General features: G+C 39.7%; 1 protein-coding gene across 2 annotated transcripts in view; it reads right to left on the reverse strand.

Moving 5' to 3' along the window:
• Window positions 1-17,791, reverse strand: part of VSNL1 (visinin-like 1) — a 50,852-nt gene extending 33,061 nt beyond the window's left edge. Inside the window, exon 1 of one of the 2 annotated variants that reach the window (XM_009334345.1) lies at window positions 17,625-17,791. In XM_009334345.1, the coding sequence (XP_009332620.1) occupies window positions 17,625-17,786 (162 nt within the window). In that variant the 5' untranslated portion in view covers window positions 17,787-17,791. The remainder of the gene's footprint in view (window positions 1-17,624) is intronic. The other variant, XM_009334346.1, reaches the window with a different exon arrangement.
• Window positions 17,792-25,521: the final 7,730 nt, after the last annotated feature.

Consider the following 25,521-nt stretch of genomic DNA (forward strand, 5'->3'; position numbering starts at 1 on the left):
ACATGCAAAGCATATAAAGCTGGGAGAAGAAGAAGGAAGGGGGAATGTTCGCAGTGATGGCATTTGTCTCCCAGGTAACCATTAGCTTGCCTGGAGACGGCTGAACACCTGCCTGCCGATGGGAAGCAGTGAATGAATTCCTTGTTTAGCTTTGCTTGTATGGGTGGCTTTTGATTTACCTATTAAACTGTCTTTATCTCAACCCATGAGTTTTCTCACTTTCACCCTTCCGATCCTCTCCCCCATCCCACCATGGGGGAGTGAGCGAGCGGCTGTGTGGGGCTTAGTTGCTGGCTGGGGTTAAACCGTGACAGAAACGAAGGTGGTTTTGTATAAGGCAGACAAAATTAATAATCCTCTAGAAATGCCTCTCTCTTTCTATTGACTCTAGTGGAGCCTAAATGACAAACTAGCCTTCAGATGGCAGAATTAATCCTAACCCTTACATCTGTGCTGAAGCTCAATGGCAGGGACGAGGGTGACTAAATAAGCAATGATTTAGTGGAGAACGTCCTGGATTTTAACTCGCAAGCTCTGAGTACTATCCCCAAAGGTGCTAATAATCTCCTGAAAATTAACTTAAGTCCATTTCCACCTCTAATCCAGACTGATTCTTACAGTCTATAAAGGAGTTCTTTTGATACCCAGATCTTGTTTGGGACTCCTTCGACCTAGAGATAATTTAAAACACCATATTTCAGTCTACAGTGCCACATTCCCTGAGCTCTAACTCCATTTGTTGTTTATACATTGCAGATTTACACATTGCACAAGGTTTTTTTCCCACTGAACTCTGTTCAGCAGAAAGGAAGAAATAACGGATTTTCCTATTCTGAACATTTGAGACAAGGTTTTATTTATTCCAACTGAACACCATTTATTTGTGATTTTTTCTCCCTTCTAAGTATAATGGTTTGTCAGCTTGTGTCACTCATTCTCTATTCATTTCCATCAGCTGTGTCTCTGGCTCCCATAAAAATACTTCAATTTTGTTGCAAGGCCCAGAAATATGATAATCAACAAATATTTCTAGGTCAAATCCATTGTCACAGTGTCAGCGTGTTCATGAGAAATACTGATGTAATTAAACACTGATTTGCCACTCCAGCTACCAGCAAGACAGATATAAAATACAGTTTGGTTTATATAGACCTTTTTAAATTGTCCCCCTTTAAGAACCTTGTGAAAGATAATCAGTTATACTGAAGAACTGAACCAGGAAAAATGCTTAATACTTTTATGGTGTTTTGCATTTTACTGCTGTACAAACATTAACTAATTAAGCCTCACAATACCCAAGTGAGGAATGGAAGGAAGCATTATTACGGTTATATATTATAATTATACTGTCTCATTTAGAATTTCCTGGCTTGTGACTTTTAAAGTAATTATTATAATTATCATAAAACTAATAAAAAGTCAGAAACAACCTTTTTTTTTTTTCAGTATGAATGTGCTCTAAGCTAAGCAAAGAAAGAGTTTACAAATGCGTAAAAGCACACTTATTATTCATATATCTCAGCTTCTATTTTCCCTTTGTCCATCTAAGTCCACAAGACTTGGTCTTGCTTCCACCAAAGGGGAAGAAAATCTTGCCAATGACCACAGTGTGTCCTTGATTTTAACAACAATTAAAAAAAAAGTGTGTGAAGTGAAATTATCTCTGTGATTTTTACTACTTGCTAAGAAACCATTATGAGATCTCGATATAAAACATCCTTACATGTTCCAAACAACATTCTAAAGTCTCTATGATATCTTGTTATTGGGATTAATTTCTAATTTATTATGTAAAAGTTTTTCTCTCAAATACTTCTCACCAGTGTCTGGATTCCTCTTCCCAATTCTAGTCATCTAACAGCTCACTGGCACCCTTTAGATACAGGTAGATAGGTTCCCTCAGAGAATGGTTTCTGCCATCTCTGATACATCTATCTTGTAACGAGATGATTTGCCCGTTGGAGATGCCTTTGTTCTCCACTAATAACATAGTCCCATACATTTCTCCTATAATACTGGCATTTTCAAGGTCTATGGGGACAAAGTCCATTTCAGTAACTGTAACATTTGAACTTTCAATTGGCTCCATCATAATAGCCAGCCACTGCGAATTCTTAGGAGTTAACCACAGCTGGATCAGCCTCTGGGAGAAGCTTCCTTATAAGGCTGTAATCAACTGTAATCAACAATTTGGAAAAGGTCCTCAGGTAGTTTCTTTTAGCTGGAAGTACAGCAGTTGTGATAATTTATTTCTTCTTCTTTTTTAATTATGTAGTATAGACTCAACAGTACTAACGTATGTACAGTGGATCCAGCAGAAGAGAAGAAAGAGAAGTAGTCTGATGAACCCAAAATACACACAATACTGTTTTGTTGACAGCTGCTGGAAAAAGAAACAAAGAAGTAAAAAGATCTGATAATATCAAGCAGGTCAGGCCAAGATTAATAGAAGATTAATAGGAAGATTAATGTTCCTAACTTGCAATCCAGAAACCAACCAGAGTACTACTTAGTCTTCTGGGTTGCTACCTACTACCTGCGTACTCCAACCATGGCTGGACACGGTGCTCAGTTCATCTGCCTACTAGAAAAGGAAGTCACCATCAAATGCCATCAACAGTGATTTTCCATAATGCAGCTCCTTTTCTGCAGCAAGTTGCCAATACAGTCCTTTTGCTAGTTGTAGATAGTATTTTGACTGTACTTGCCTTATGACAGTAGAAAGACCATCTGGCTAAACAAATGTGGTAATCTGATTTGTTTGGTCAATGAACTGAAAAAACCCACAATGGCTTGAATGGGAGTTCCCAGGAGTGCGCAGTCCAGCATCTTCTTTTGTACACTTCCAGATACTATATTTGTCATTTCAGGACGAGCTTGGTAACAGATTATTTGCTTGTGGAAGTTACCAAGAGAGAAGGAATTTCCAAACAGAGGACAAAAAGAGGTGTACGTATTCTCATCACAAAAAATTAGTTTTAAGACCATCTGTCATTCTTTTGCAGAGTATATCATATGTTATAAACCAAGAAACTGGTAAAATGCAAGCCAAGTCTTGGTCCCACAGAAGGTGTCAAACCTCCCATGGATTTGAACAGGACCATTGGCTATTCAATCTGTTAATTTATAACCTTATTTAAAGACTGCAGTACAGTTCTTCTCAAAAACATGTACTTTATTACAGATATATAACCTTAAACATGGAACAGATTGTCTAGATAATGTCTGCCTACCAACATTCTCTTCATCATCTGTCTTAAGGTTTAAAACCCTTAGGTTTATAAAAACATATGTAATTTTAAATCTTCCAAGGTCTACCACAAGTTTACATTTATCCAGCCTCAATTTCTTCTCTTTTTAATTTCCTTTTATTTCTCAAACCTGTACTGTTTGACACCACCACCATTCATAAACTGGCGTTACTGCCAAAAAAATTTTAAAAATAAAAAACTGACAGAGAAAAAAACCCCAAACCTCTGACATACTAAACTAGAAAAGTATATGTTCAAAAATCAAAAAGAAGGCATTTCAAAAATCTTTCTGAAGACATTTCATTTTAGTTGAAGTAAAAGATTCTGGATAGTTCCATTTCTTAAAGTGTTTCTCAGCTCCAGTGAACAACAAACACAGCTATGCTCACTCATTTTGCTTTGCTATGCAGAATCTTGCCAGAGCTTGTAGACTCATATTTTAAAAAAGTTTTCAGCTATAGAGTCCTCCTTTACCTAAAGGATCGGGCTGGCTTTCTGATGTTGGACTGCCCTTTTCCTAAGGTAAAGAGAGGGACAAATTAAAATAAAATGACCAAGCCCACATCATAGGCTGAATGAGCACAAGCAACAGCAAGCTCCTCATTATGTTGAAGTCAGCATCCCTTCCTCAACAAGGCAGAGTTGCAGAAATTTCAAAGCTGGAAAAGAAAAGGACAAAGGCACACATATCACATCAGGCTTCATCATTCATCTAGCCAGTGGCCTAGGAAAGACAGAGTGGAGCTAGCTGAGAAGAAAAGCAAAGCAAAGCACATTATGGTTAAGAAAAAGATGGGGATGTTGCTCAAGACTGCATGTCTGACAGTCAGGATTGTGCAGAACCTTGGAGATGCCAAGGTTGCATCTTCTGGCCCACTCCAGGAAAAAGGAAGGCACTTTACTCCTTGGGGAAGAAAACTTTTGCTTTCTTATTATCATAGAATCACAGAATCATAGAATCATTAAGGTTGGAAAAGACCCCTAAGATCATCGAGTCCAACCGTCAACCCAGCACCACCATGCCCACTAAACCATGTCCCTAAGCGCCTCATCTACCCGTCTTTTAAATACTTCCAGGGATGGGGACTCCACCACTTCCCTGGGCAGCCTGGTCCAATGTTTAACCACTCTTCCAGTAAAGAAATTTTTCCTCATGCCCAATCTAAACCTCCCCTGGCACAACTTGAGGCCATTTCCTCTCGTCCTTTCGCCAGTTACTTGGGAGAAGAGACCGACACCCACCTCGCTACAGCCTCCTTTCAGGTAGTTGTAGAGAGCAATGAGGTCTCCCCTGAGCCTCCTTTTCTCCAGGCTAAACAATCCCAGTTCCCTCAGCCGCTCCTCATGAGACTTGTTCTCCAGACCCTTCACCAGCCTCGTTGCCCTTCTCTGGACACGCTCCAGCACCTCGATGTCCTTCTTGTAGTGAGGGGCCTGAAACTGAACACAGTATTCGAGGTGCGGCCTCACCAGTGCTGAGTACAGGGGGACGATCACTTCCCTACTCCTGCTGGCCACACTAGTTCTGATACAGGCCAGGATGCCATTGGCCTTCTTGGCCGCCTGGGCACACTGCCGGCTCACGTTCAGCTGGCTGTCAACCAGCACCCCCAGGTCCTTTTCCGACAGACATTGCATTCTGTGAATTTACCCAGTGATAGCAATAATTGAGGCCCTAATACAGTAAATGAGTTTTAACAATTCAAAAAGTGCATTTTTAGTCCATCATGGATTATTCTGAAGAACTATTCTTACTTTGGTCAAACTCTTACCCTCCACCATAATGCTTCCATTTCACTATACAAGTGACTTGTGCACTGTTACGGCTCTCTTTTGTTATATAGTAAAATGATCTACATAGTAACGAGGAATTGCTTTTCTAGTAAAGAGTTTTGGGGTTTTTTTCCCCCTTGTTGCTCTTTTGGCTCCAAGACATGCATTCTTGTCTGCACAGTAATACAACTTCAGCCATCCCTTAACCCAGCTATTACACCAACGTGCTGGCAATAAAACCTGAGAGAGACTTCTTCAACCAGTGAGCTACGTGAACTCACTCACACCACACATATAGAGGACTTCCATGGAATTTTTATACCATTCCAGGCTTTTACTCTACATAGAAGGGAAGGAGAAAAGGTAAAAAGTGTTCTTGCCCATTGGTGTACTTCATAGTGACATGAGACATCCCACAGAAATCAGTGGTCCTCTTAGGACTACGTACTTGCTTTCACAGTATTGTATATAGAACAGTATTTCTATGAATCTAGAAACTTAAATATAGACCAAAGTATTCTGTCAATATGTAAAATATATGTACATGAGCCCAGAATAGATGAGAGCAAAGAAAACGATTGAGATGAACAATCACATGGAAATAAAGAACAGCGGGTACATGTATAGAAAATGGAAACAAATAACTGAAAACCGTCTGAAGGCAAGTACTATTAGTAATAATGCAGGGATAATGTTTTCATAGAGATTAACTATTCTGGAGCACTTTTCCCATGCGTAAAGCACAACATACTTTTTATTCAGATAGGTTGATTTGGCAGCCTCTTTATTGCTAGCAAAAACTATTTATTGTGCCTGTGCAGGAAAATTTCCACCCTCAGACAGCCAGAATGCAGTTCTTTTATCTCACACTGACAATCACCTGCAGGATAGAGCTCAAGAGCTAATTTCCCACTGATAGTCTGCTTCTGTAGGATGCCTATTAGAAGTTTGTGTGGCAAATTAATAATTTTCAAAAGTCTTTAATAAATTTGGCTATGTCTTAATGTAATTTTTGTAGTGAATGTGTTAAATTCTGCCTTTGGAAACAGATTTGATTTCTTTGGCAAAATGTCATTATTCTCACAGAGAGGTAACAAAGAGGTACATCACTTCAAAAGAAATTGCTGAATACGAAGACGTCTTCTTGTTTCCACCATCTACCTTTCGTTAGCATTATTTTTTAACTCAGCTTTATTGCCCTGGACGTGCTGGCAATTTTCTACATGAGCAACTTAATTTTCTGAGAGTGAAAACAGGGTTTTCTTACATGTTGTTTTGGAGCATGTGCTCTCTTTCCTGATTTTTCATGTTTCAAAGATACCCCAGGGTAGTAGATACAGGAAGCAGAAACTGTCCTTATTCTCCCTACTCTTGGCTGTACATTAGAGTAACTTCAGATTTCATGTCTCTGTGAAAATAACATCAGGCCCATTAAAAACCATTCTCCTGCTCTACAGAAAAACTCCAGGGGAAAAGAATCTTAAAAATAAATGAGAGGATAGACTAATAGACCATAGGGGCTAATTTGCAGCATGGAGTTTGCAATTCTAACACAACGCTACTAACTTGTTGGGCTTCCCTTGTCATATACCATATTTAACTGTAGCAAGAACTAATTGATAGATAAATAATTGATTCTTCAAGCCAACATTAATATAGCACCCTTACAATTAAATATGACTATTACTATTATAAATTCCCATTTTCAGAATCCTATTTCACATACCAGCATTTCCTCCAGCTCAAAAAAAAAAAAAAAAAGAAAAAAAGACATTAGATAAGCTTTAAAGAGCTGTTCTAGACTTCAACCACAGTTTTCTTGCTGACTTTTTAAGAACCACCATATACTGGACATCAGAAAATTTACCTTTCTCAGGACAAATATTATCTGAATTATTACTTTTCTTAAAAAAAAAAAAAAACAAACAAAAAATCCAAACAAATTCCATGTATGGAGATTATATTTTAAAAAGTCAAATATTGGGAACTATGACTTCCTAAAGCAATAAATGGAGTGTTAAGGCATCACTCTTCTGCACAAATGAGTAACAGAAGAGATAAGAAGAAAATTGTGTGTGCAGTACCATTACTAGGAAGCTGATGCTCAGCTGTACCTTTCTGTGGCTTCAGATATGCATGAAATGGTATGACTATATTCCACCAAGAAAACTTTGGGATTTGGTCAGCACTAAGCGAGTGTGAACTCAGTGCAGTGGATTACCACCTAAGTGACTTGCTCTAATCAAGACACCAGGAGAAGTTTAATATATGTCTATGTTTATACCAGATTTACCAACCCACATGTAATATAAGACTGAATGTGCTGAAGATGCTTTATACTGAAATGCAGAAATTGGACCCTGGGGAAAGGAAATGGGGTTTACTCCTGAATGAAGTTAGGAGTGTTAATGGAGTACAGGGGACGGCACCCGACCTGCCAAAGTGACACCAGCATCTGTGAGAGGGAAAGTGGGAAGCAGTGATTTAGTGGGAGGAACAACTGCCTCCCCCCCAGGGCTAAGGCATGTGTGTGCGGGTAGGGAGACTCTGAAGGGAACTGAGGACATCTGCATTTCACCGGGACCACATCCAAAGAGCATCACCTTCCAGCTACCCGCCTTTAGCAGCTAGCTGAAAAGTAATTGGCTGGAGTTTATTCTGGTGAAAACAGATCCATGCTAGGAGGGAGGACGTCTCCTGAAGTCATCTGCAGGCTTTACCTGTGGTGTCCTGTGAGGCTTTCACAGCACAATTTCTTGTGCACTTTTCTTATCTGCACTGACACATATTATAAAATTAGGCACTGTAATTGCTACATTAATAAACACCAACACAATTAAAAGTGTTTCCAGTACCAAAAAGGTACTTAGTATTTAGAAGAGGGACATAGATCTAGTCAACATGGACACAAGAAGTAGCAGTAGCTGGAGCCTGCGAACATGAAAGCAAATTCAAGGACTGCTCCTTTTAATCAGTTCTTGTGTATCTGGTATTAGCACTAGGGACAGGAATCACACAGCCAAAACTCATGTATCTTGGAATAGGGCTTTAACCATCTCCCAGCCTGATCAGTTTAACAGGGAGGAGCAAATTAGTGAATACCTTTCAAAGCAACCTGTGAAGAGTCATGAGTACGCATACAGGTGTGTAATTTCCTAGTAAGGCATAACAGTCATTCTAGGGTATATCCTTCCAAATGAAAGGGGACACAGGCATCTAGAAATAACTTCGTAATTGAATATACTTCTGTTGAAAGCTGATGACAAGGTCCATAAAAAATCTTATTTCAATTAATGATCTAAGAATTTTTAATTCCTTTTTTTTTAATAGCTTTGTTAACATGGAAATAATCCCCAGCTGACTTTGATATTCACTTTGAGGTGAACTGTAGTGTTGATTTACACTTCTGCTTATACTGATGTTTCTCTGGACTACAGGGAGATTTTATTTAAAGCTGCATATTCAGTTCTGGGCTACCCATCCAACCAGATAGCCAAACTTCACAACTTCTCATACAGGTGGATTTCACACCAACCTCTTCTGACAATGTTTCATATGTATTTCAGCAAAATGGCAAAATCTCCTCCAGTCTGAATTTCCTTGTGTTGATTACTTTATCTTCCAAACCACATGTTTTTCTCATTTTGTTTTGTTTGTGATTGAATATAAAATTAAGATAGCTAGCTAATTCTCATGTGGTAAGTTATCTCAATTTAGGAATCAATAGGTTTGTCGGTGCAAATAGCCTATTCCTATGAGCCTTAATTAAACATGAAAAGATGGAAATTTACTCTCATTGAAGAAAAATAAAGTTGATATCCCAAGGTACTGGAAACGTTCAGACTATGATTACTAGAAACCTGACTGGAATCTCAACTGATGTCTACATGATAATAAAAACTGCATTTAACTTGGTAACTGAGTGAGCTCCCAAATGTCTCTCCATACCACAGAACCCTGTAAAAACACCTGATGCTTCACTGCCTGCATAGCTATAGCTACCCACAGCAGCATGCGTTGCAGTAGTAGTAGTGATTTGCCATCTCAAAGTACCACAAGCAGATGGAGCCGGCTGAGACGCAATGCATGGCTGTGAGAGCCATGGTCCAATCGGGCCCCTTTAATTTTTGGAGTGTTCACACCCAGCTACAGTGACTCATCACTGTCCATCGGGGAAGCTCTGGAAGTACGTATCACTAAGGTAATTTAATTTTCTGAAGGACTGATGGGTTCCCCAGGAGGAGAGGGGGAGATGAAGCTGAGGCATGGAGTCAGATGTCGCATCAGGGTGAAGGGACTTGGTTCAGAGCACCAAGTTCCCATTTATACCTTACGAAACAAGAACGCCGTTTTCAGCCCCAGGCCTTGTGTACAAGTGAGATGTTGGAAGCAGACTTCGATACTAGAGGAAAACACTTCTATGTTTTAAAACAAAATACTTTACATCATATTAGTTTACTCCAATGCTGAAATGAAGTGCCCTAGTTTCAAAGGCTCCTTCAGGAACCCTGTAATACCAAACAGCTTTTTTTTATCTTTTAAACAAACAGAAATGTTTACAGTTCAAGAAATGTGACAAGCTAAAGTCCCTGAAAGACCTTAGTTCACTTTGTCTCAAGTAACAAAAACACATGCTTACTAGCCTTCAGAACAAGTTTTAGGATGATCCAGTTTTCCAAATCAAAGTTACCGAAGACCTAAAATGACGAAGAACTGGTCACAGCTTAACTGTAGACTGCAGATCACAGAGTAGATCTAGAGTAGACATTTGACTAAAGTCTGGACAGAAGTGCCATACTAATGTGCATGTACGAACCCATCAAGTCAAAGAAACCCCATCCCATGCCATTCTCAGGAGGAAAGAAGTCCCAAACACGTGACTTTTGCAACAGGTTGGGTAAAGCTTGTAAACCACCGATCAGTCTCGACAACTGCTCTGAGGACTACTTAACAATGGTAAAATAAGTACTGTTACAACAAATAGTAGACCTGAACACCATAACAGCTATGGGACTTGGAGCTGACAATTTGTTGTTTTTTTTTTTCTTTGAAGTCTTTGATACTTTGTGTTAACAATGGCTATCTCCATCCAAGCTGCACCACTCCTTCTGTATTACCCTTCAGGGAAATCATAACCGTATTCATGAATTCAGTGTTTTGCTACAGAAATAATTACAGTATTCCAAATTCATCATTTTGATTTCTCTGAGGAATCCAACACAGAGCAAAGGTGAGCTGTAAAGGAACAAGGTCCCTTATAAAAATGCATGGCAGTTTTTGGAACTGGTGAGCTTCCTTCAGAATAAAAGATGAACTGAAAGTAATTTGCATGTTATTGTTGGAAAATTTACCCAGCCTGGATTCTTTTATCAGGCAATGTTGGAAACTAGGGCATGCACGTACATGGTGAGATTTTTAAACATTCCAGGCTGGATCGTCTTGCCCTGGCCGGACATACTCTCTTCAATGCTTTGGACTTGATGTTAGTTTCGAGTGCCTCCAGGAACCACATATAACCACAGAATTACAGAACTATTCAATACTTAGTAATAATCAGAGGTTTTGACTAAGCCTTCACATCCTCACACATCTGCTGACTCTGTAAGCCCCGGAGATGCCTTTGGACAGTCAGACTGCTTTATGGGTTCATGTGACCATCATTCCTGCCTCTCATGGAGAGGGTGTCAGCATATGTTACTGAATTGTTCAAGCATCAGGACGATTCATCCCACAAGCCTGGACACTCCACAAGCTGCTGTTTGGAGCAATTAAGATTTAGCTATTTAGATTTCATCTCTTAGAATTGTCCAACTTCCTCATTTTCTAGATTTACAGTCTCCAGAGATTGTCTGGAGGATATGGGCCATTATGTGCTCTGCAACAGAAGCAAAGGAAAATATATTTTAGCCTTTAAAATTAGCTGCTAGCCATAATGCTGCAAAAAGAAAAGGACTTGTCCTTTGCCTCTGAAACTGTTTTTCTACTAACTTCAGGACCCTTACTCTCACCACTCATCCATACAGACTTAGTTTTTAAATAACTGCTGCCTTTAAATGACAGCTAGCAATGTGTATGTTCTCTACACGTGATGAGAGGAGCTCTCCAGACTCTAGATCCAGCTTGTAGGACTGCATGTTAATGGAGCTTGCACCAGACTTCACAGGACTTGAGTCTCACGATGATAAACAATTTCAAGAGCAGTCCTAAGTGCTTAAATAAGCATCAGGAATGAAAACTCCCATTGGCTTCAGTGAGATTAGGATTTCAATTTGAACTGACTCCATTCTGCGTTTTTAAAGGCTCTTAGTATCCAGTGTTGTGATTTACAGCTGTATTTCAGAACAGTTCCCTACCCAGTGTGCTGGTCCTCTTGTGAAAATTACTGTTTTCATTTTACTTTGCAACTTAAATGAGACTCCATGTTTATTTACTGTATTTTATTTTTCAATATGGATGCTGATCTTTAAAGCTCTGTTTACTAAAAATAGATTTTAAAAGATGTTCCATAAAATGATATTAAGTCCAGCCATTATTTTTCCTGGGATCAGCGCAGAGACAGAAATGCAGCAGAAGGGCATGTTACCAGTATCCTCCCCTTCCCCAAATCATTCAAAGTCAGCTTCAAAGTTAACACTGCCTTTGGGGTTTGTTTCATTTTGGTTTTATATGTAAGAAGCATTCTGGCCCTTTGTTTTAAAATTCATGCAGCACAATCTCAGCTTCTGTATGAAACATATAATAAGCCTCTTATGTGGTTTTCTAGTAGACATGCGTTTTGGCACAGCTCCTGCCTATTCATGTTTATAAGGAGAAGGAGGAGGAGGAATAATGGCAAAAGCAGTTTTGAATGGAAAACATCCAGGCAACAAGACCATGCCTTTTTTTTTAACCAAGTCTTGTATGAAAAGCAATTGTGATCTCTTTTGGTTTTAAAGTTATCAGAACCCAATTTTAATTCAGCTTTGGAGCACTAAACATATACTTCATCCTGAAAAGCACTCCCCTGTGATAATGCTGGACCACAAATACATTTGCTTTTCAGCATACTGCCTTTTGGATTCTGCTATATTAATTTTCCTTTCACAGGAACTTTCACTGAGCTTCTGGTGAAAGGTTTTTTACTCTTTAGGAGCATTTGTTTCTAATGATTTTACTGTAATTGTCACAAATGTGCAGATTTGTATTAAGCGCTTAAGGAATGCATTAAGAATCTTTACCTCATAGATTGTTCTACAACCCCCCCAAAGCAAAACTTCCACTGATGCCAATAATATTACTGTTATTTCTTTCTAGCCTCTATTTGTCCATCTACAAATGTGCTGCTTCTTATAGAGCCACCTTGTAATGTCCCTGGATCAGAGCTACTCATAGCGTTTGCATCCAACGCTATTTCTAATTGTCTCTAATGTAACAATAATAGTTTTATTATTCCATATCGGTTTTAAAAATTCAGTAACACAGCAGTATTATTAACCTGTTTAAGGATTTTTTAGTTATGTCTATAAAAAAATACATATCATGTTTTCTGTGTTGCAGTTAATTTTAGGTGGTGCATCCAACCAACATACTGTCATATTGTCCAGGAAGACTGCTAGCACCCCAGGTGTGATCTTCAGGAAGGGAGCAACAGCATGGGCTAAAATCACTGCATGAGTAGATACATCAGTATTTTCGATAATCTGCCTGATTTCAAAACATGCTGTTGTTCTTTAGCAATACAGGATTGGTACAATATACCTAAATATATTAATTATATTAGGTATAATATACCTAACATTGGTATAATAGAACTGAAAAGTACTCCTATTGTAGGGAGAACTTCAGTGGCCAAATTGCACTCGTAAAACCAGCACAGCTCTTCCAGTTAAAAGAGATGATCCCAGAAAAATCAGTTTCTGCCAGTGCAACTGCATCTATGATAGGAGCATCTGTAAACACAGCTGTGCTGTTCTGGAATCCCACTTCTTAACAGCCACTGAAAGCCTGAAATGCAGCTCCAACCCAACATTTTGAGGAGCTCTGTGCCATCTTTAGAAAGATGCTAGTCTGTCTTGAAAATCTGGATAGAGAAAAAGAGGCTGCAAATATATCCACTTAAATTTCAATAGATTTTTGAAATTCTTTTGTTCTACACACATTAAAATGAGGGACTAGGAATCAATTCCCTTCAAGGCAGGAAATGTAAGATAGAAGCCAAAAATATGACAAACCATTTGATTGTAATTAATCAAATGGCATTACTTTTTTTTTATTTAAATGTTATCTATAAAACCCCAAAACATAGCTAAATAATAGATGTGCAATAAATTCACAAAGCAAATGACTTTATTTAATGCTAGCGTTATATCATGATCACTCCCAACCCTACCCTTCCAGTCAAAGGACCATTGGTGCTGGTTTCTGTTATTAATCCAGAGGATATGCTTCTCATGTTCAGTGACCCAGTTCCAAGAAGTATCACAATATAGAAGCCTATTTTCCACTTAATAAACATGCATAATTCCTGTGAACATTAGTACTGATTATGCACACTTACACACTCTAGGGCATATTCATCTAAACCCAGTGAATTCAAAAGATCAGAAGGAAAATGTATTTGGCCCTCTAGACTGCAAGAAACCCTAAAGAATGATAGGAACAGTCCACAATGTTTTATTGGCATATTTTATTTTAATGACACTTTTGCATATTAATTCCTTCAGCTCTCTGCCCACCGTGCTAATGATGTTTTATGTAAGATAAAAGAATTAAGGACTTTTTAGGATAGAAAAAAGGAACATGAGGAAAGGAAGCAAGGATTAAGCTTAATAATGAGGATATTCACTTTGAAGATGGAAACCGTAGGTTGCAGACTGTCTGATGCTACTTATCACTATTTCCTGCAGAAAAAGAGGTTAATTGGGATATTGCCAGCAGCCCAGAAGGGCCTAGCTCATCACAGACAGAGCAATGAGAGGGTGAGCAGTGCAGATTCAAACTCTTTTACAGGGACATGATAATTGATTCAGAGTTTCCTACAGCTTGATGAGTACTTAAACCACTGTGGTAAAGATAAGGCATTCACGTTATCTTTGTTACTTAAGAGAGGAAGAAAAAAGACTCCAGTCACTTGATTTTGCTTTGACTTCTAATGTCCTAGATAGTTCTCTGCAGGAGAGGTTTGAAAGATGCAACTCCCACAGGAAAACAGATGCATATACCCTCGAGAAATGTAGAATTTAATACCCATTCCTGTCCTGAGCATTACCCTGTGGTTTTGCATTGGTGCATTTGCTTACAATATGTTGGCTTGATTTTCAGCTTTCTCAGAATGGTATCCACAAACTTCTACCCCTCCCAAGCTTTGTGCAGACTGTTGGGGCAGCTAACTCGGTGTTGCAGCATTTAGGACTCTTTGTGGCTCTGGGCTTATAGCATATAAACAATTCTCCAGTAAACTATTTCAAAAACTGCTGAAGCATTCACCTCACTCAGTAACATGGAGGAAAACATGAGCCCTAATAGTTTGCCACAGATTCTGGATCCCAAGAAGGATCTATCCACCCAAAAGTGGACCAATATTTTTTACTGAACCTGTTAGATTGCAGACAATGCTAAATATGCAACAGTATAAAGTGTATTTCTGCCTATTAGCTGCTTATTTAAAAGAGGTGTTCTTGACTAAATATTTTTATAGACACTTCCACTGAAAGTGCTGCAAATAATTTTTCTGTAGAGTCTCTTTGTATAACTGCTATTTATTTTAAGCACTGCATGATTTGTATTCATAATGGAAACTTCAATAGCAAAGGCTTCCAAGCCAAGCTAGAGTAATTCCCCTTTTAGTCAATACAGTCTTCATCTACATCAGTAAACAGCACAGTACAATTGATGCAAATATGTAGAGTGGAAGAGTTAGCGTTGAGGACCTGACATCCACATCACACACGTTCTGGATGTTTTACTTCAGACCAACTCTAGCTTATTAGCAGGCATTAGATATAGTAATACATTAGGTGTGATCCCAGGACACATCTTCTGGTTACATTTCATCAAAAAAAAATGCAGTTTCTGTGCCCCAAGATTGTGCACCCCACTCTGTAATTATGATGGAAGAGCAGTAAGTGGAGATAATCAGGAAATTCACCTCAAAATAACCTCCTTGATATAGCCCAAAATGTTTTTGCTCTTTAAGCTAAGGATATTTTCTATTGTGTGTGAGTAAAAGAAAAGACGAGCTTTCTTTGCATCTTAGTCTGATGACCAACACCCTTTTATTGGGTAAAAGTAAAAGTGCATCCTGGTGCACATGGAAGTGCACCACACAACTCTCACGAACAAAGAAATGGTGTCATCTTAAGAAAATGTAAATCTGAACTGAAGATGTCTTGTGTTTCTTTGCCAAATATATTTATTGATGGAAATCATCTTCAATAAAATCCAGTTCAGGCCAAGAGATAAAATGTCATCCCTCTCAACTACAAGTTCATGCAGAGGAATTATTAATCAACACACACTTCATACATTTTCACCCTGAATATGCATTAAAGGAACTGAAATGCTGTTAATGTAATCATAATGATTTGGGTCTCCTGCTGGTGGCTCCTCCTGGAAAGATCAAATTTCGCATCTGGGGTTTTGTCTGCAGCCAGCAGCCGGGGCAGGCAGAATGTCCTACATAGAAGAAGTCGCCACCACTGACAGCACTCAGACTATTAGCTCCTCAGAGAGCCCGGGGCCATTATTTTACAAGCATTTCTGCGACAGAAGGAGAAGTAAAACTCTGGATTTACTACAGCTAATTGTATTTTTCCTCTGCAAAATTAGTATTTAGCCCTGTATATAGACATTATATATAGAATGACAATAAACTGGACTAAATATATGACAGTACCATTACAGTGCAGATCTCAAAACCCATAACTACCAAAGCAAGGAAGACAATCTTATTTGATGTGCATATCTAAAAATATATGAGGCCATAAAACTAAAAGCCAGATATTGCAGCTTAGTAAGACTACAGAGCTGTCTCCAAATTTCAAGAGCAAAATACTGCTGTGCTCTTCATGTTATTTTTTGCACTACCATTTTTGTAAACATGATATTGAATTTACTCTCTGATATTTCTTCATGAGTAAAGTATCTTGTGAAATACCTGTGAACACTTCAAACACCCGTCCTAACAGTTTCGAGCTATTTTCAGAAGTTATCTTTCCCCACAACAGACAAAATCATAAAAAAAAATAATAATTTAATCCCTTTACTGTGATATGCCAAAAAGAAAATAATGATTTCTAAAGAGTTAAACAGTTGACGTACTTTATTAGGAACCCATATTTTGTAAAGACCATTTACTTTCCTCAGAAACATGTAAAAGAAATGATCAGATGTCTGATCTTGGTGGATGTGCACCGAGTACTGTTTAAAATGGAAGCTATAAATTATCAGTCAATAACAAGCACAATACCTGAGGCAGTAAAAATTATTTCATCTGAAAAGAACAGTTATTACAGTCAGTCGTTTCTTAAGAAAAGGATTGTAAGGCAACATCTTGAGTCATAAATATTAAAATATGAAGACAGAAGCTTATTTATGTAAGCTGGAGTTAGCAGGTTTTGTTAGACCATTCATTAGAAGGAAAAAGGGGCTAGGTAATAATTTGCAGTGTGATCTGGTTCAAGGCTTAAGAAATTTAGGAAAGGACTGTAACGTGCATTTAAGGGAAAAGACAGTCCCACTTGTCTGCAGAAATTGTCAGCGTGCTCAGTATTAACTACTTACATTTGAAAGGCTTTTTTATTTTTATTCAGCCTCACAATTTATCTATGAACCGTTCTGATCCTACTGTTCATCACTGCCATCCAATATTTTTCCTAATTAAAATTACTTTGAAGTCTCTGACCTTTAGGCAGACACTCAATTCTGAATTAAAATATAATTATCTTTGTAACACAAATACACTTCTTAAGCTGCCCCCATGCTCTTCTTGTTAAAGAATAAATACATAATAAATGTAAGGAAAAGACTACATTGAACTTGATAAAATAATGAATAATAATAAGAAAAGAAACTGAGCAGCCTGGTTTTCCTTTCTTCTATAACGAGGGTAAAGAGACAGTAGGGAAAAAAGAAAGGCAGTACTTGAAATTTAGAGAAAGAAATCCTTTGGACACAGTGCATAGTTTATCTGCAGGACATACTGCCACGAAACTTCACCACTTTTGCTGAAACCAAAAGAAAGACCGTCTTTTATATGAGTAGGTCCAGCAATCACACGGTTTATATTCCAGTGATATTACACAGGTACAGTGCGGTTTATTGAACAGGACCACAACCAGGTGAAGGTGAAAGAGGCCCATAAATTGCAGAGTGCAGAGAGTGTATCTCTTGTGAGTAAATCACAGCTTTTCTCCTTAACTTTTGGTTCTGGTCACTGTAGCTATATGAATCACTGGTACAATGAGGGTAGCACTTCCCATTTATCTCCTCATCTTCACTATTGCTCTTCCTAACACAGGCATTCCTTATTCTAAATGAATGGCAGCTCTTGACTGTGTTTGCTTTGCATTACTTTGCAACCTTTGCTATGGCCATATAATAGGAACTTAATAAAAAACTTACTTTTACGTAGAGCTGCTGAAACTCCTCAAGGTTCAGTCTACCACTTGGACAGTCCTTTAGAAATCCTTTGTACCACTGTTTTAGCTCATGTTCATTGAACTCCGTGCTCTTCACCAGATCCTCCATCACCTCAGGGGCCAGCTTGCTATTCTGTTTCCCCATTCTGCCTTAAGAAGAAATACATTAATACAATTAGCCAAGCTGCTGTGAACATTTTAAAGTGGAATTAGTGACAAAGCTCAAACACATCACTTGTTTCATACTCACTGCTGCTTTTAGTCAAACGCAACTTCACAGATTCACTAGTGAACAGGAACCTAAGCTATGTTTGAATATTAGAGGCTGAAATGGTGAAAAAGACAACATTCTTCTTTCATTTAGGAGCCTTAAGGCCTGGAGGCAGACTGCTCGTTTGCCTTCAAGTTAGGTAAATTCTAGCTTTTCTTTACACTAAGGCTGAAAAAGATGACTTCACTTTTTCTTTGAATTTAACAAAACTTTTCACAGATTCAGGGATGTCCACAGAATTCCTCTTTATCTTTGCCTTGAAAATCTCTCCTGATACGATACCCATGTTAGCAGCTGCTCCCCACAGGTACAAGGCTGTGGACAGACAGGCTTGTAACGTACAGCACTAGATGATCCACTGGGAGGAAGAAACGCAAGAGTCCACACACTTGGTCTCAAAAAATGATGAAACCAAACTGGAAAAACAAGCATATTTTTTATATATATGCACATATATGTGCATATAAACATATATATACACATATAAGTGTATTTATATGAATACATTTACTGTATAGTTGATACACAATAGATGGTTTATATCCCATCACTGTTAACGCTGGAGATATCCACTACATTTGTTATACACATTTTATATACACACTTACAAATATTAAACATAAAACATCCAGAAACACAAAAAATGCATGTGTGTATAGATAAATACAGTAATTTCAATAGTACTCATGTTGACCCTTTGAGATATTTTCAGGTCCTCTGACGTTTGACCAAAGATGTCTTTTGAGAGAACTTTTGAGAAATACTTTTTTTTAACTTTTTCCCATTCTACTACAGTTTGTTTCATGACAGGAGATGTCTTTCAGTTATTTTTTAATCAGATGACAGACAGTACTTAACTTGTCCTGTACAGAACTGCAAAGTGATAAAAAATTTCTTTCCTGAGCCTAGCTTAGCATTTCCATTTTTACCTTCCAGTATAGCATCTACCTCTAATGACAGCACCACATTGAATGCATTGATTTCTATTCCATATCACCACCCATTCCTGATATTAATCTATTGCTTTTGGTATCTTCCCCTATTTTGAAGGGGAAATTTCTTTCTGCTCAGAAGGACACACTTTGCTCTGTTCCAATGAATCAATGTATTTATATAACTTCCTTTATGGGAAACTTCCTTGAGCAGGCACAAAGTTAACCATTCCTCCTGGTTTGTGTGTGACCAACACATCTCCTGGTGCCATACTACCAGCAGCACCAGGTCTCTTTCTTTAACACCTCATGGTCCCTCTGCCTTTTGGCAATGTCCCTCCCCAGTCTGTCCTCACCCCCTGCCACAGCCCCCAGCCCACCAGGACAACCAGGGCTGGCAGCCCCTTTGCCAAGACAGCACACAACTTGGCCACACAAACATCCCCAACACCGAGAAGGAAGGTGTCTTTCGTCAAAGCATTCAGCTGGTACAAAGTTAGGAAATTCAGTCATCAGAAAGTCCAAAATGCCACAACCCATTGGGCTAGAAACTCCAGCCAGAAATACCTCAACACCTTCGGGACACAGCTCTTAGACAAGCGCACTGTGCTGTGCGCAGATGTAACTGGAGGTGGAAGTGGGCCACCATTTCTTGGGGTGCTTCCAGCAAGCAGATCCTCCTTCCCCAGGCTCTGGACATCCTTCCTCTGCGAATGCTACGAGATGCCGCAGGGCTTCCTTGCTTGAGGCCCTGCATCTTCTCTGAACTACAAGAACCCGCTACAAGGACTCACCCAGCTGCTAATTAAGGGCAGCACACTGCTTGCTCTAAACTTACTTCGAAGCTTTGCCAAGTTCCCATCCACACATTTTGGTAAGTTTAGCACAAATATGGGAGAGTTCAACCTTTCAGTTAATTGCCACAGGCCTAGTTGTACATGCATATGTCCAGAAATTAGCCGTTTTGACTAAACAACGGGTTTGCAATTTATAGTATTTAGAACAATTGCCCCAGCCTTATCTTTGAAGTCTCCATCTTCTCATGTATTGACCTAATTTGGCATAATCTGAATTTAAATCTCATAGACACTAAAGTATACTAATACAGTTATTTCTCTAGCTCCAACTCAGATAGCTTTTAAGTGAAACAATAGACTTCTATTTGTTTTAATCTTTAAGGGGTCTGTTTATTTCCCCTTTTTTCTTTTTTCCCCTTTGCAGTCATAAGGTGCTTTGCTTAGGACCCAGAGGACCCTTAAAGATTCTCAGCAATTATAGTAACTACCTTAGGTAGATTCATAAGACATCTTCCGGCTCTCTTAATTTAGCCAAGTGTGCCTTTACTTGACTCTTTTCACCTGGATTCCTATCCCCATTAATATTTAACTCAATGACACTTAAACATGAAAAAAAGCATTTTCAATGAGCAAAAATCGAGTGGTTTTGACTGACAAATTTTCTGTAATAGCAACTTTTCTGTATTTATCTTGTTAGCTTTACAGCCCTTGGACCTGGCACTACACAGAGGTGGAAGCAGACAGAACTGTGAATCTCAGAACCATCTTCCAGAGTTAGCTATGTTGTTTTCAGTAATGTGGACGTAAAACACTATAGAAAATGGAGTATGTCTGCACGTATGTAAGAATACATGAATAAAGAGCTGGACAAACATATCCACACATAACCTCTTCTATCATCAGATTCGGAGAAACAAGACACCAGTTTTCTGCCTCTGTGATACAGGTCCCTAGTTTTGGTCAGCTGCTTGTTCTGCCATAGGTTATCCAATAAGTCCCAAACACCTTCCAGCCATCCCTAATGTACCTCACCATGTAATATCCTCTAGTAAATGAAAACCACAGCTGACATCTTGATAAACACTTTCAGAAACTACTTTTTCCACAGAACCAAACCAGTATTTGAGGTAGGTATAATTTGGGACTGCTGGGTCCTGTACTCTTATTTGCTGCTCCAGCACAGTACGGTGCATAATCTGCTGGGCTCTGTTTGAGATGAGGGACTGAACAACTTGACCAAGCCAGTCACAATGCCTTCCTGTAATTAAAGGCACTCATTCTTTCTTCTTGTTTTAAAGTTCTTTTCTTATGGAATTGAATTACAATCTGCAAGAAAGCTCAAGAGTCCCATATAATTATCAAATATAAACTCACACTTCTGGCTTATTTGGGAATAAAACCTCAAATACATAGATTATCTAGTTAATCATATTCTAACATCTTCTAGAGTTTCATTGACTCTCCTATTATTATTGAAAAAGTACAATCACCCATTAGCAACAAGTACATCACTGCCAACATATTTAATTTTCTAAAATGAAACCTATTTTTAATTAACTTATAATCATGGTTTCCCAAACATGTTTTTTCCTTGTGAAAATCTATGCATATGCATTAGGAAAAGACACGAGAGAACAGCTGCACAATCACTAAGTTTTCAAGAGGAGGAAAGGTCATTCTGCAAGCATTTCTTTGTTTAGTAAATTTTATTCTTCTAAACTATAAATTTGCTTCCAACTTCCATGCTTCCAACCATGCAATGTGACAATCCAAGCACTGTTATTCATCTTCTGTTGCGTGTTCTGATTGACAAAAATCATGAAAGGAAAAAAACAAAAAACACCCAAACAAAAAAGCAACATGCTTTGATTCCAAACCACTGTGGGGGAGAGATTCATGATAAGCAAGGAACCAGGTACGTGGGTGGCACTTAACACCAGTAAAGGTGTCAAGTCTGTTCCCAATGATTACTCTGGCAGGAGAATGCTTATTAATATTAACAAGGGCAACACAATCCAGATTAGAGATCAAGAAAAACACTAAAACTCTACTGTTGTGCCACAAGTAGCAACAGCAGTGAAGGCTGAGTTTAAAAACACATCCTCTTGGCTGAAATGCTGCAAAGGGGCTGTCAGCTACCCAGAGAAACAAGCTTTTCAGAAACGCTTAGTATAGTAGTACTTCAGTACTTCATTAAGTAACACCTTAATTGCTGCTTTTACAGGTCCATAGGAGGGTCAGATTTAAAAGATGGAATTTTATTAAGCAACCAATCCCCAACCTGAAGCAGACCAGGCTGTGCCAGCAGCAGGCAGGGACAATATGAGGGTGTATTTGCCTGCTCCTTGCCCCGCTGGCCCTCAGGAGGTCCACGCCAGCCAGCCTGGGAAGCAGGAAAGGGCTGCAGCAGCAGCTGGAAGTTACTCTAAAATGACTCAGCAGCATGGCTTAGCAAACTGATTTTATGATTTACCGGGGGCTTTGGAGGTAACAGGCATTAAGTCACATGCAGGAAGAGGAAGACAGGTCCTCCAGTTTTAAGACCATTCCTGGTTTTAAAACAGTTTTTTCCTGTTTATATCTTTTGTTTGATATCTTTCCTGCAATGCTATCACATGTCCCACACATGCTTGCGCTGTTTCAAAAGCTCTCCACTCTCCACACGATTGTCATCCAAACCTCCTGGCCAATGGCAAGGTTTTTTCCCTGGAATATTTTACAGCAATTCCTGCACAGGTTTATCAGGTCTGCCTCTCCCACTTGGCTTGCCAGTACTAAACTGCCAGTGTGAGCACAGCTTTATAAACCAAAATTTTATTAAAGACCTAAGAAGAAAAAAAAAAAGTTAAAGTTCAATAGCAAAACATGACTTATGGAAGCTTGTTTGCTGTTTAACAATTTCAAAACACCCCCAAACTCTTGCTAACACAGCTCGATTCCCACCTGCTTCCTCTTTCCCCTCCTCTCTGTTCCCCTTTGGCCTCCTCGGCAAGTGTTCAATGTTCAAAGGGACCAAGTGCAAACAAATATAACTCTGGCTGTTCCTAAGGAAGAGTAAACTGAGCGCTGCCAGAGATCTCATATTTGTGCTGAAAAAGGACCCAAATTCCTTTGAGAAGACAGCACCAACAATGTCCAACCATGTCCCTAAAAAACAGTTCTGTGTCGTTTTGCTTGCTTTCCTTAAACCCAGTTATAGAAAACCATTTTCTTTTCAAGTTGCATTAAGAAAATTGTTGTCAGCAGGTTGAGGGAGGTGATCCTTCCCCTCTGCTCAGCACTGGTGAGACACATCTGGAGTGCTGGGTCCAGTGCTGTGCTCCCCGTACCAGACAGACATGGACTTACTAGAGTGAGTCCAGCGAAGGGCCACGAAGGTGATGAAGGGACTGGAGCATCTGTCATACAAGGAAAGGCTGAGAGAGCTGGGGCTGTTCAGCCTGGAGAATAGAAGGCTCAGGGGGTCTTATCAACGTGTGTCTAAATACGCAACGGGGGGAACAAAGATGGCAGAGCCAGCCTCCTCTCAGGGGTGTCCAGAGAGACAAGAGGCAATGGGCACAAAATGAAATTCAGGAAGTTCTGTTTGAATGTAAGAAAACGCTTTTTTGCTGTGCAGGTGATCAAACACTGGTACAGGTTACCCAGAAAAGTTGTGCAATCTCCATCCTTGAAGATACTCAAAACCCAGCTGGACACAGCTCTAAGCAATCATCTCTAGCTGACCCTGCTTGAGCAGGGGGTTGGACTAGAGCATCTCTGGAGGCCCCCTCCAACCTCGGTGATTCTGTGAAACAGTTAGGGGGAAATAGGGCAGTCATACCACCTGACTTTTGGTATCCACAGTAGCTGCCTAGTTTCACCAAATTCCTTCCGTGGGTAGCCAAGAGAAAAAGGGTTCATCCAAAGGATCATTTGGAGAAGATGTGCTGGTGACTGCAGTCACCTCCTTCCCCTCACTGACTCCAGGAGTGCAGGGAGATTCGCTTTATGTCCCTGGGCACAGGCACCTAACTAAACAGGGCTACCCCAACTTATCTGAGTATATTTTGGCTGCTTTGACATCTGCCCATGTTCATGCTCTTGTTTTCCCAGTAATCCTGCATGAGCTGAAGGGGTTAGTCAACCAACATCTCTGCAGCCTCATGAGGTCTGTGCATTAAATGAGTTCCCTCGTATGGTGCATGTTTTTCTTGCTCTTCCTGGCTCTGGGAAACAGGAATGAGTCGTGTGGACTATGCCAGAAGCAAATGACAACACTCACTTTGCCAGCTCAGCTGTGCTGGCAGGCACTCATTAGGTTGGAAGGAAAGCTGCGCTTCATCCCCACCCCTCTGCCCACTCCCAGCCCACAAGCTCCCACAGGAACGTGCTGACTCCTGAGGACTACCTGTGAAATCCAGGCATTGAACAGTCAAGTGTGGTGGGTGTCTTTGCAATCTTTGACACAATACAGATCTATAAAGGGTACATTAAAGACTGTATAGACTCCAACATACATACATATATAGGGGTAACAAAACCCAAAACAATTAAATGCTGGGGAAAGCAGAGAACTATGTATATTATCTACAATAACAGAATAATTTTCATATTATTTTTGAGCAGGCTATTTATCAAATTTCCAGCTGTGCGCTGATAATAACTCCTGACAACTCCCAGCATTGTTCCTTTCTCCTCACACTACTTCTGACACCGCCTTTTCTCTACTAAAGTCAGCATGAAGGATAGATAGAAGCAGGCTATCAAGCCACACTGATGCTTCATTCCTTCAAATACACTTACTGTTTCACAGAATAAGAAATCTGGAGCTGTAGCCTGTCTTTCACACACAAAAACCCCAATGATCTCATACCCAAAGCTCCATGGGAGTAAGTACCCAAGGAACAGTACATGTGGAAGAGAAGAGGAATTTTCCCATCTGAACCAAAAGCTACAACTAAAATGACCTTGTCCAGCGGCAGTGCTTCAACAGTGGATGACACCAAGCTGAGTGGTGCAGTTGATACACTAGAGGGAAGGGATGCTCTCCAGAGGGCCTTGGCAGGCTGGAGAAGTAGGTCCATGCAAACCTCATGAAGTTCAACACGGCCAAGTGCAAGGTCCTTGCACCTGGGTCAGGGCAATCTCCAGTAATACAGACTCTGGGATGAAGGGATTAAGAGCAGCTCTGCAGAGGAGGACCTGGGGATACTGAGGTCCCAGTAAAAGAAAGACATGGACCTGTTGGAGCAGGTCCAGAAGAGGGCCACAAAAAATGACCAGAAGGCTGAAACACCTCTCCTATGAAGAAAGGCTGAGAGAGTTGGGGTTGTTCAGCCTGGAGAAGAGAAGGCTCCAGGGAGACCTTATTGTGGCCTTTCAATACTTAAAGGGGGCTTATAAGAAAGACGGAGAGAGACTTTTTACCAAGGCCTATAGTGACAGTACAAGGGGCAATGGTTTTAAACTGAAAGAGAGTAGATTTAGATTGGACATAAGGAAGAATTTTTTTTTACAGTGAGGGTGGTAAGACACTGGAACAGGTTGCCCAGAGAAGTTGTGGATGCCCCATCCCTGGAAGTGTTCAAGGTCAGTTTGGACAGGGCTTTGAGCAACCTGATCTAGTGAAAGAAGTCCCTCCTATGGCAGGGAGGTTGGACTAGATGATCTTTAAAGGTCCCTTCCAACCCAAACCATTCTATGATTCTATGCTTCCTAGGCAACTTGTGAAGCACCTCCTCACATCAGTTGTCAACACAATTTCTAAGCCAGGTTGCATGAAAGAGGGATGACCCCAAACCCTGTGCTATACCTTGCATAGCAGAACCACACTGGACAGGGAAAGCCCTTTCCCCCCCCCCGCCCCCACCCCAATATATGCAAAAGATGAAGTTATTT

This window comes from Pygoscelis adeliae, unplaced genomic scaffold, assembly GCF_000699105.1.
Source record: "Pygoscelis adeliae isolate BGI_AS28 unplaced genomic scaffold, ASM69910v1 Scaffold211, whole genome shotgun sequence".
Classification (NCBI taxonomy): Eukaryota; Metazoa; Chordata; class Aves; order Sphenisciformes; family Spheniscidae; genus Pygoscelis; species Pygoscelis adeliae.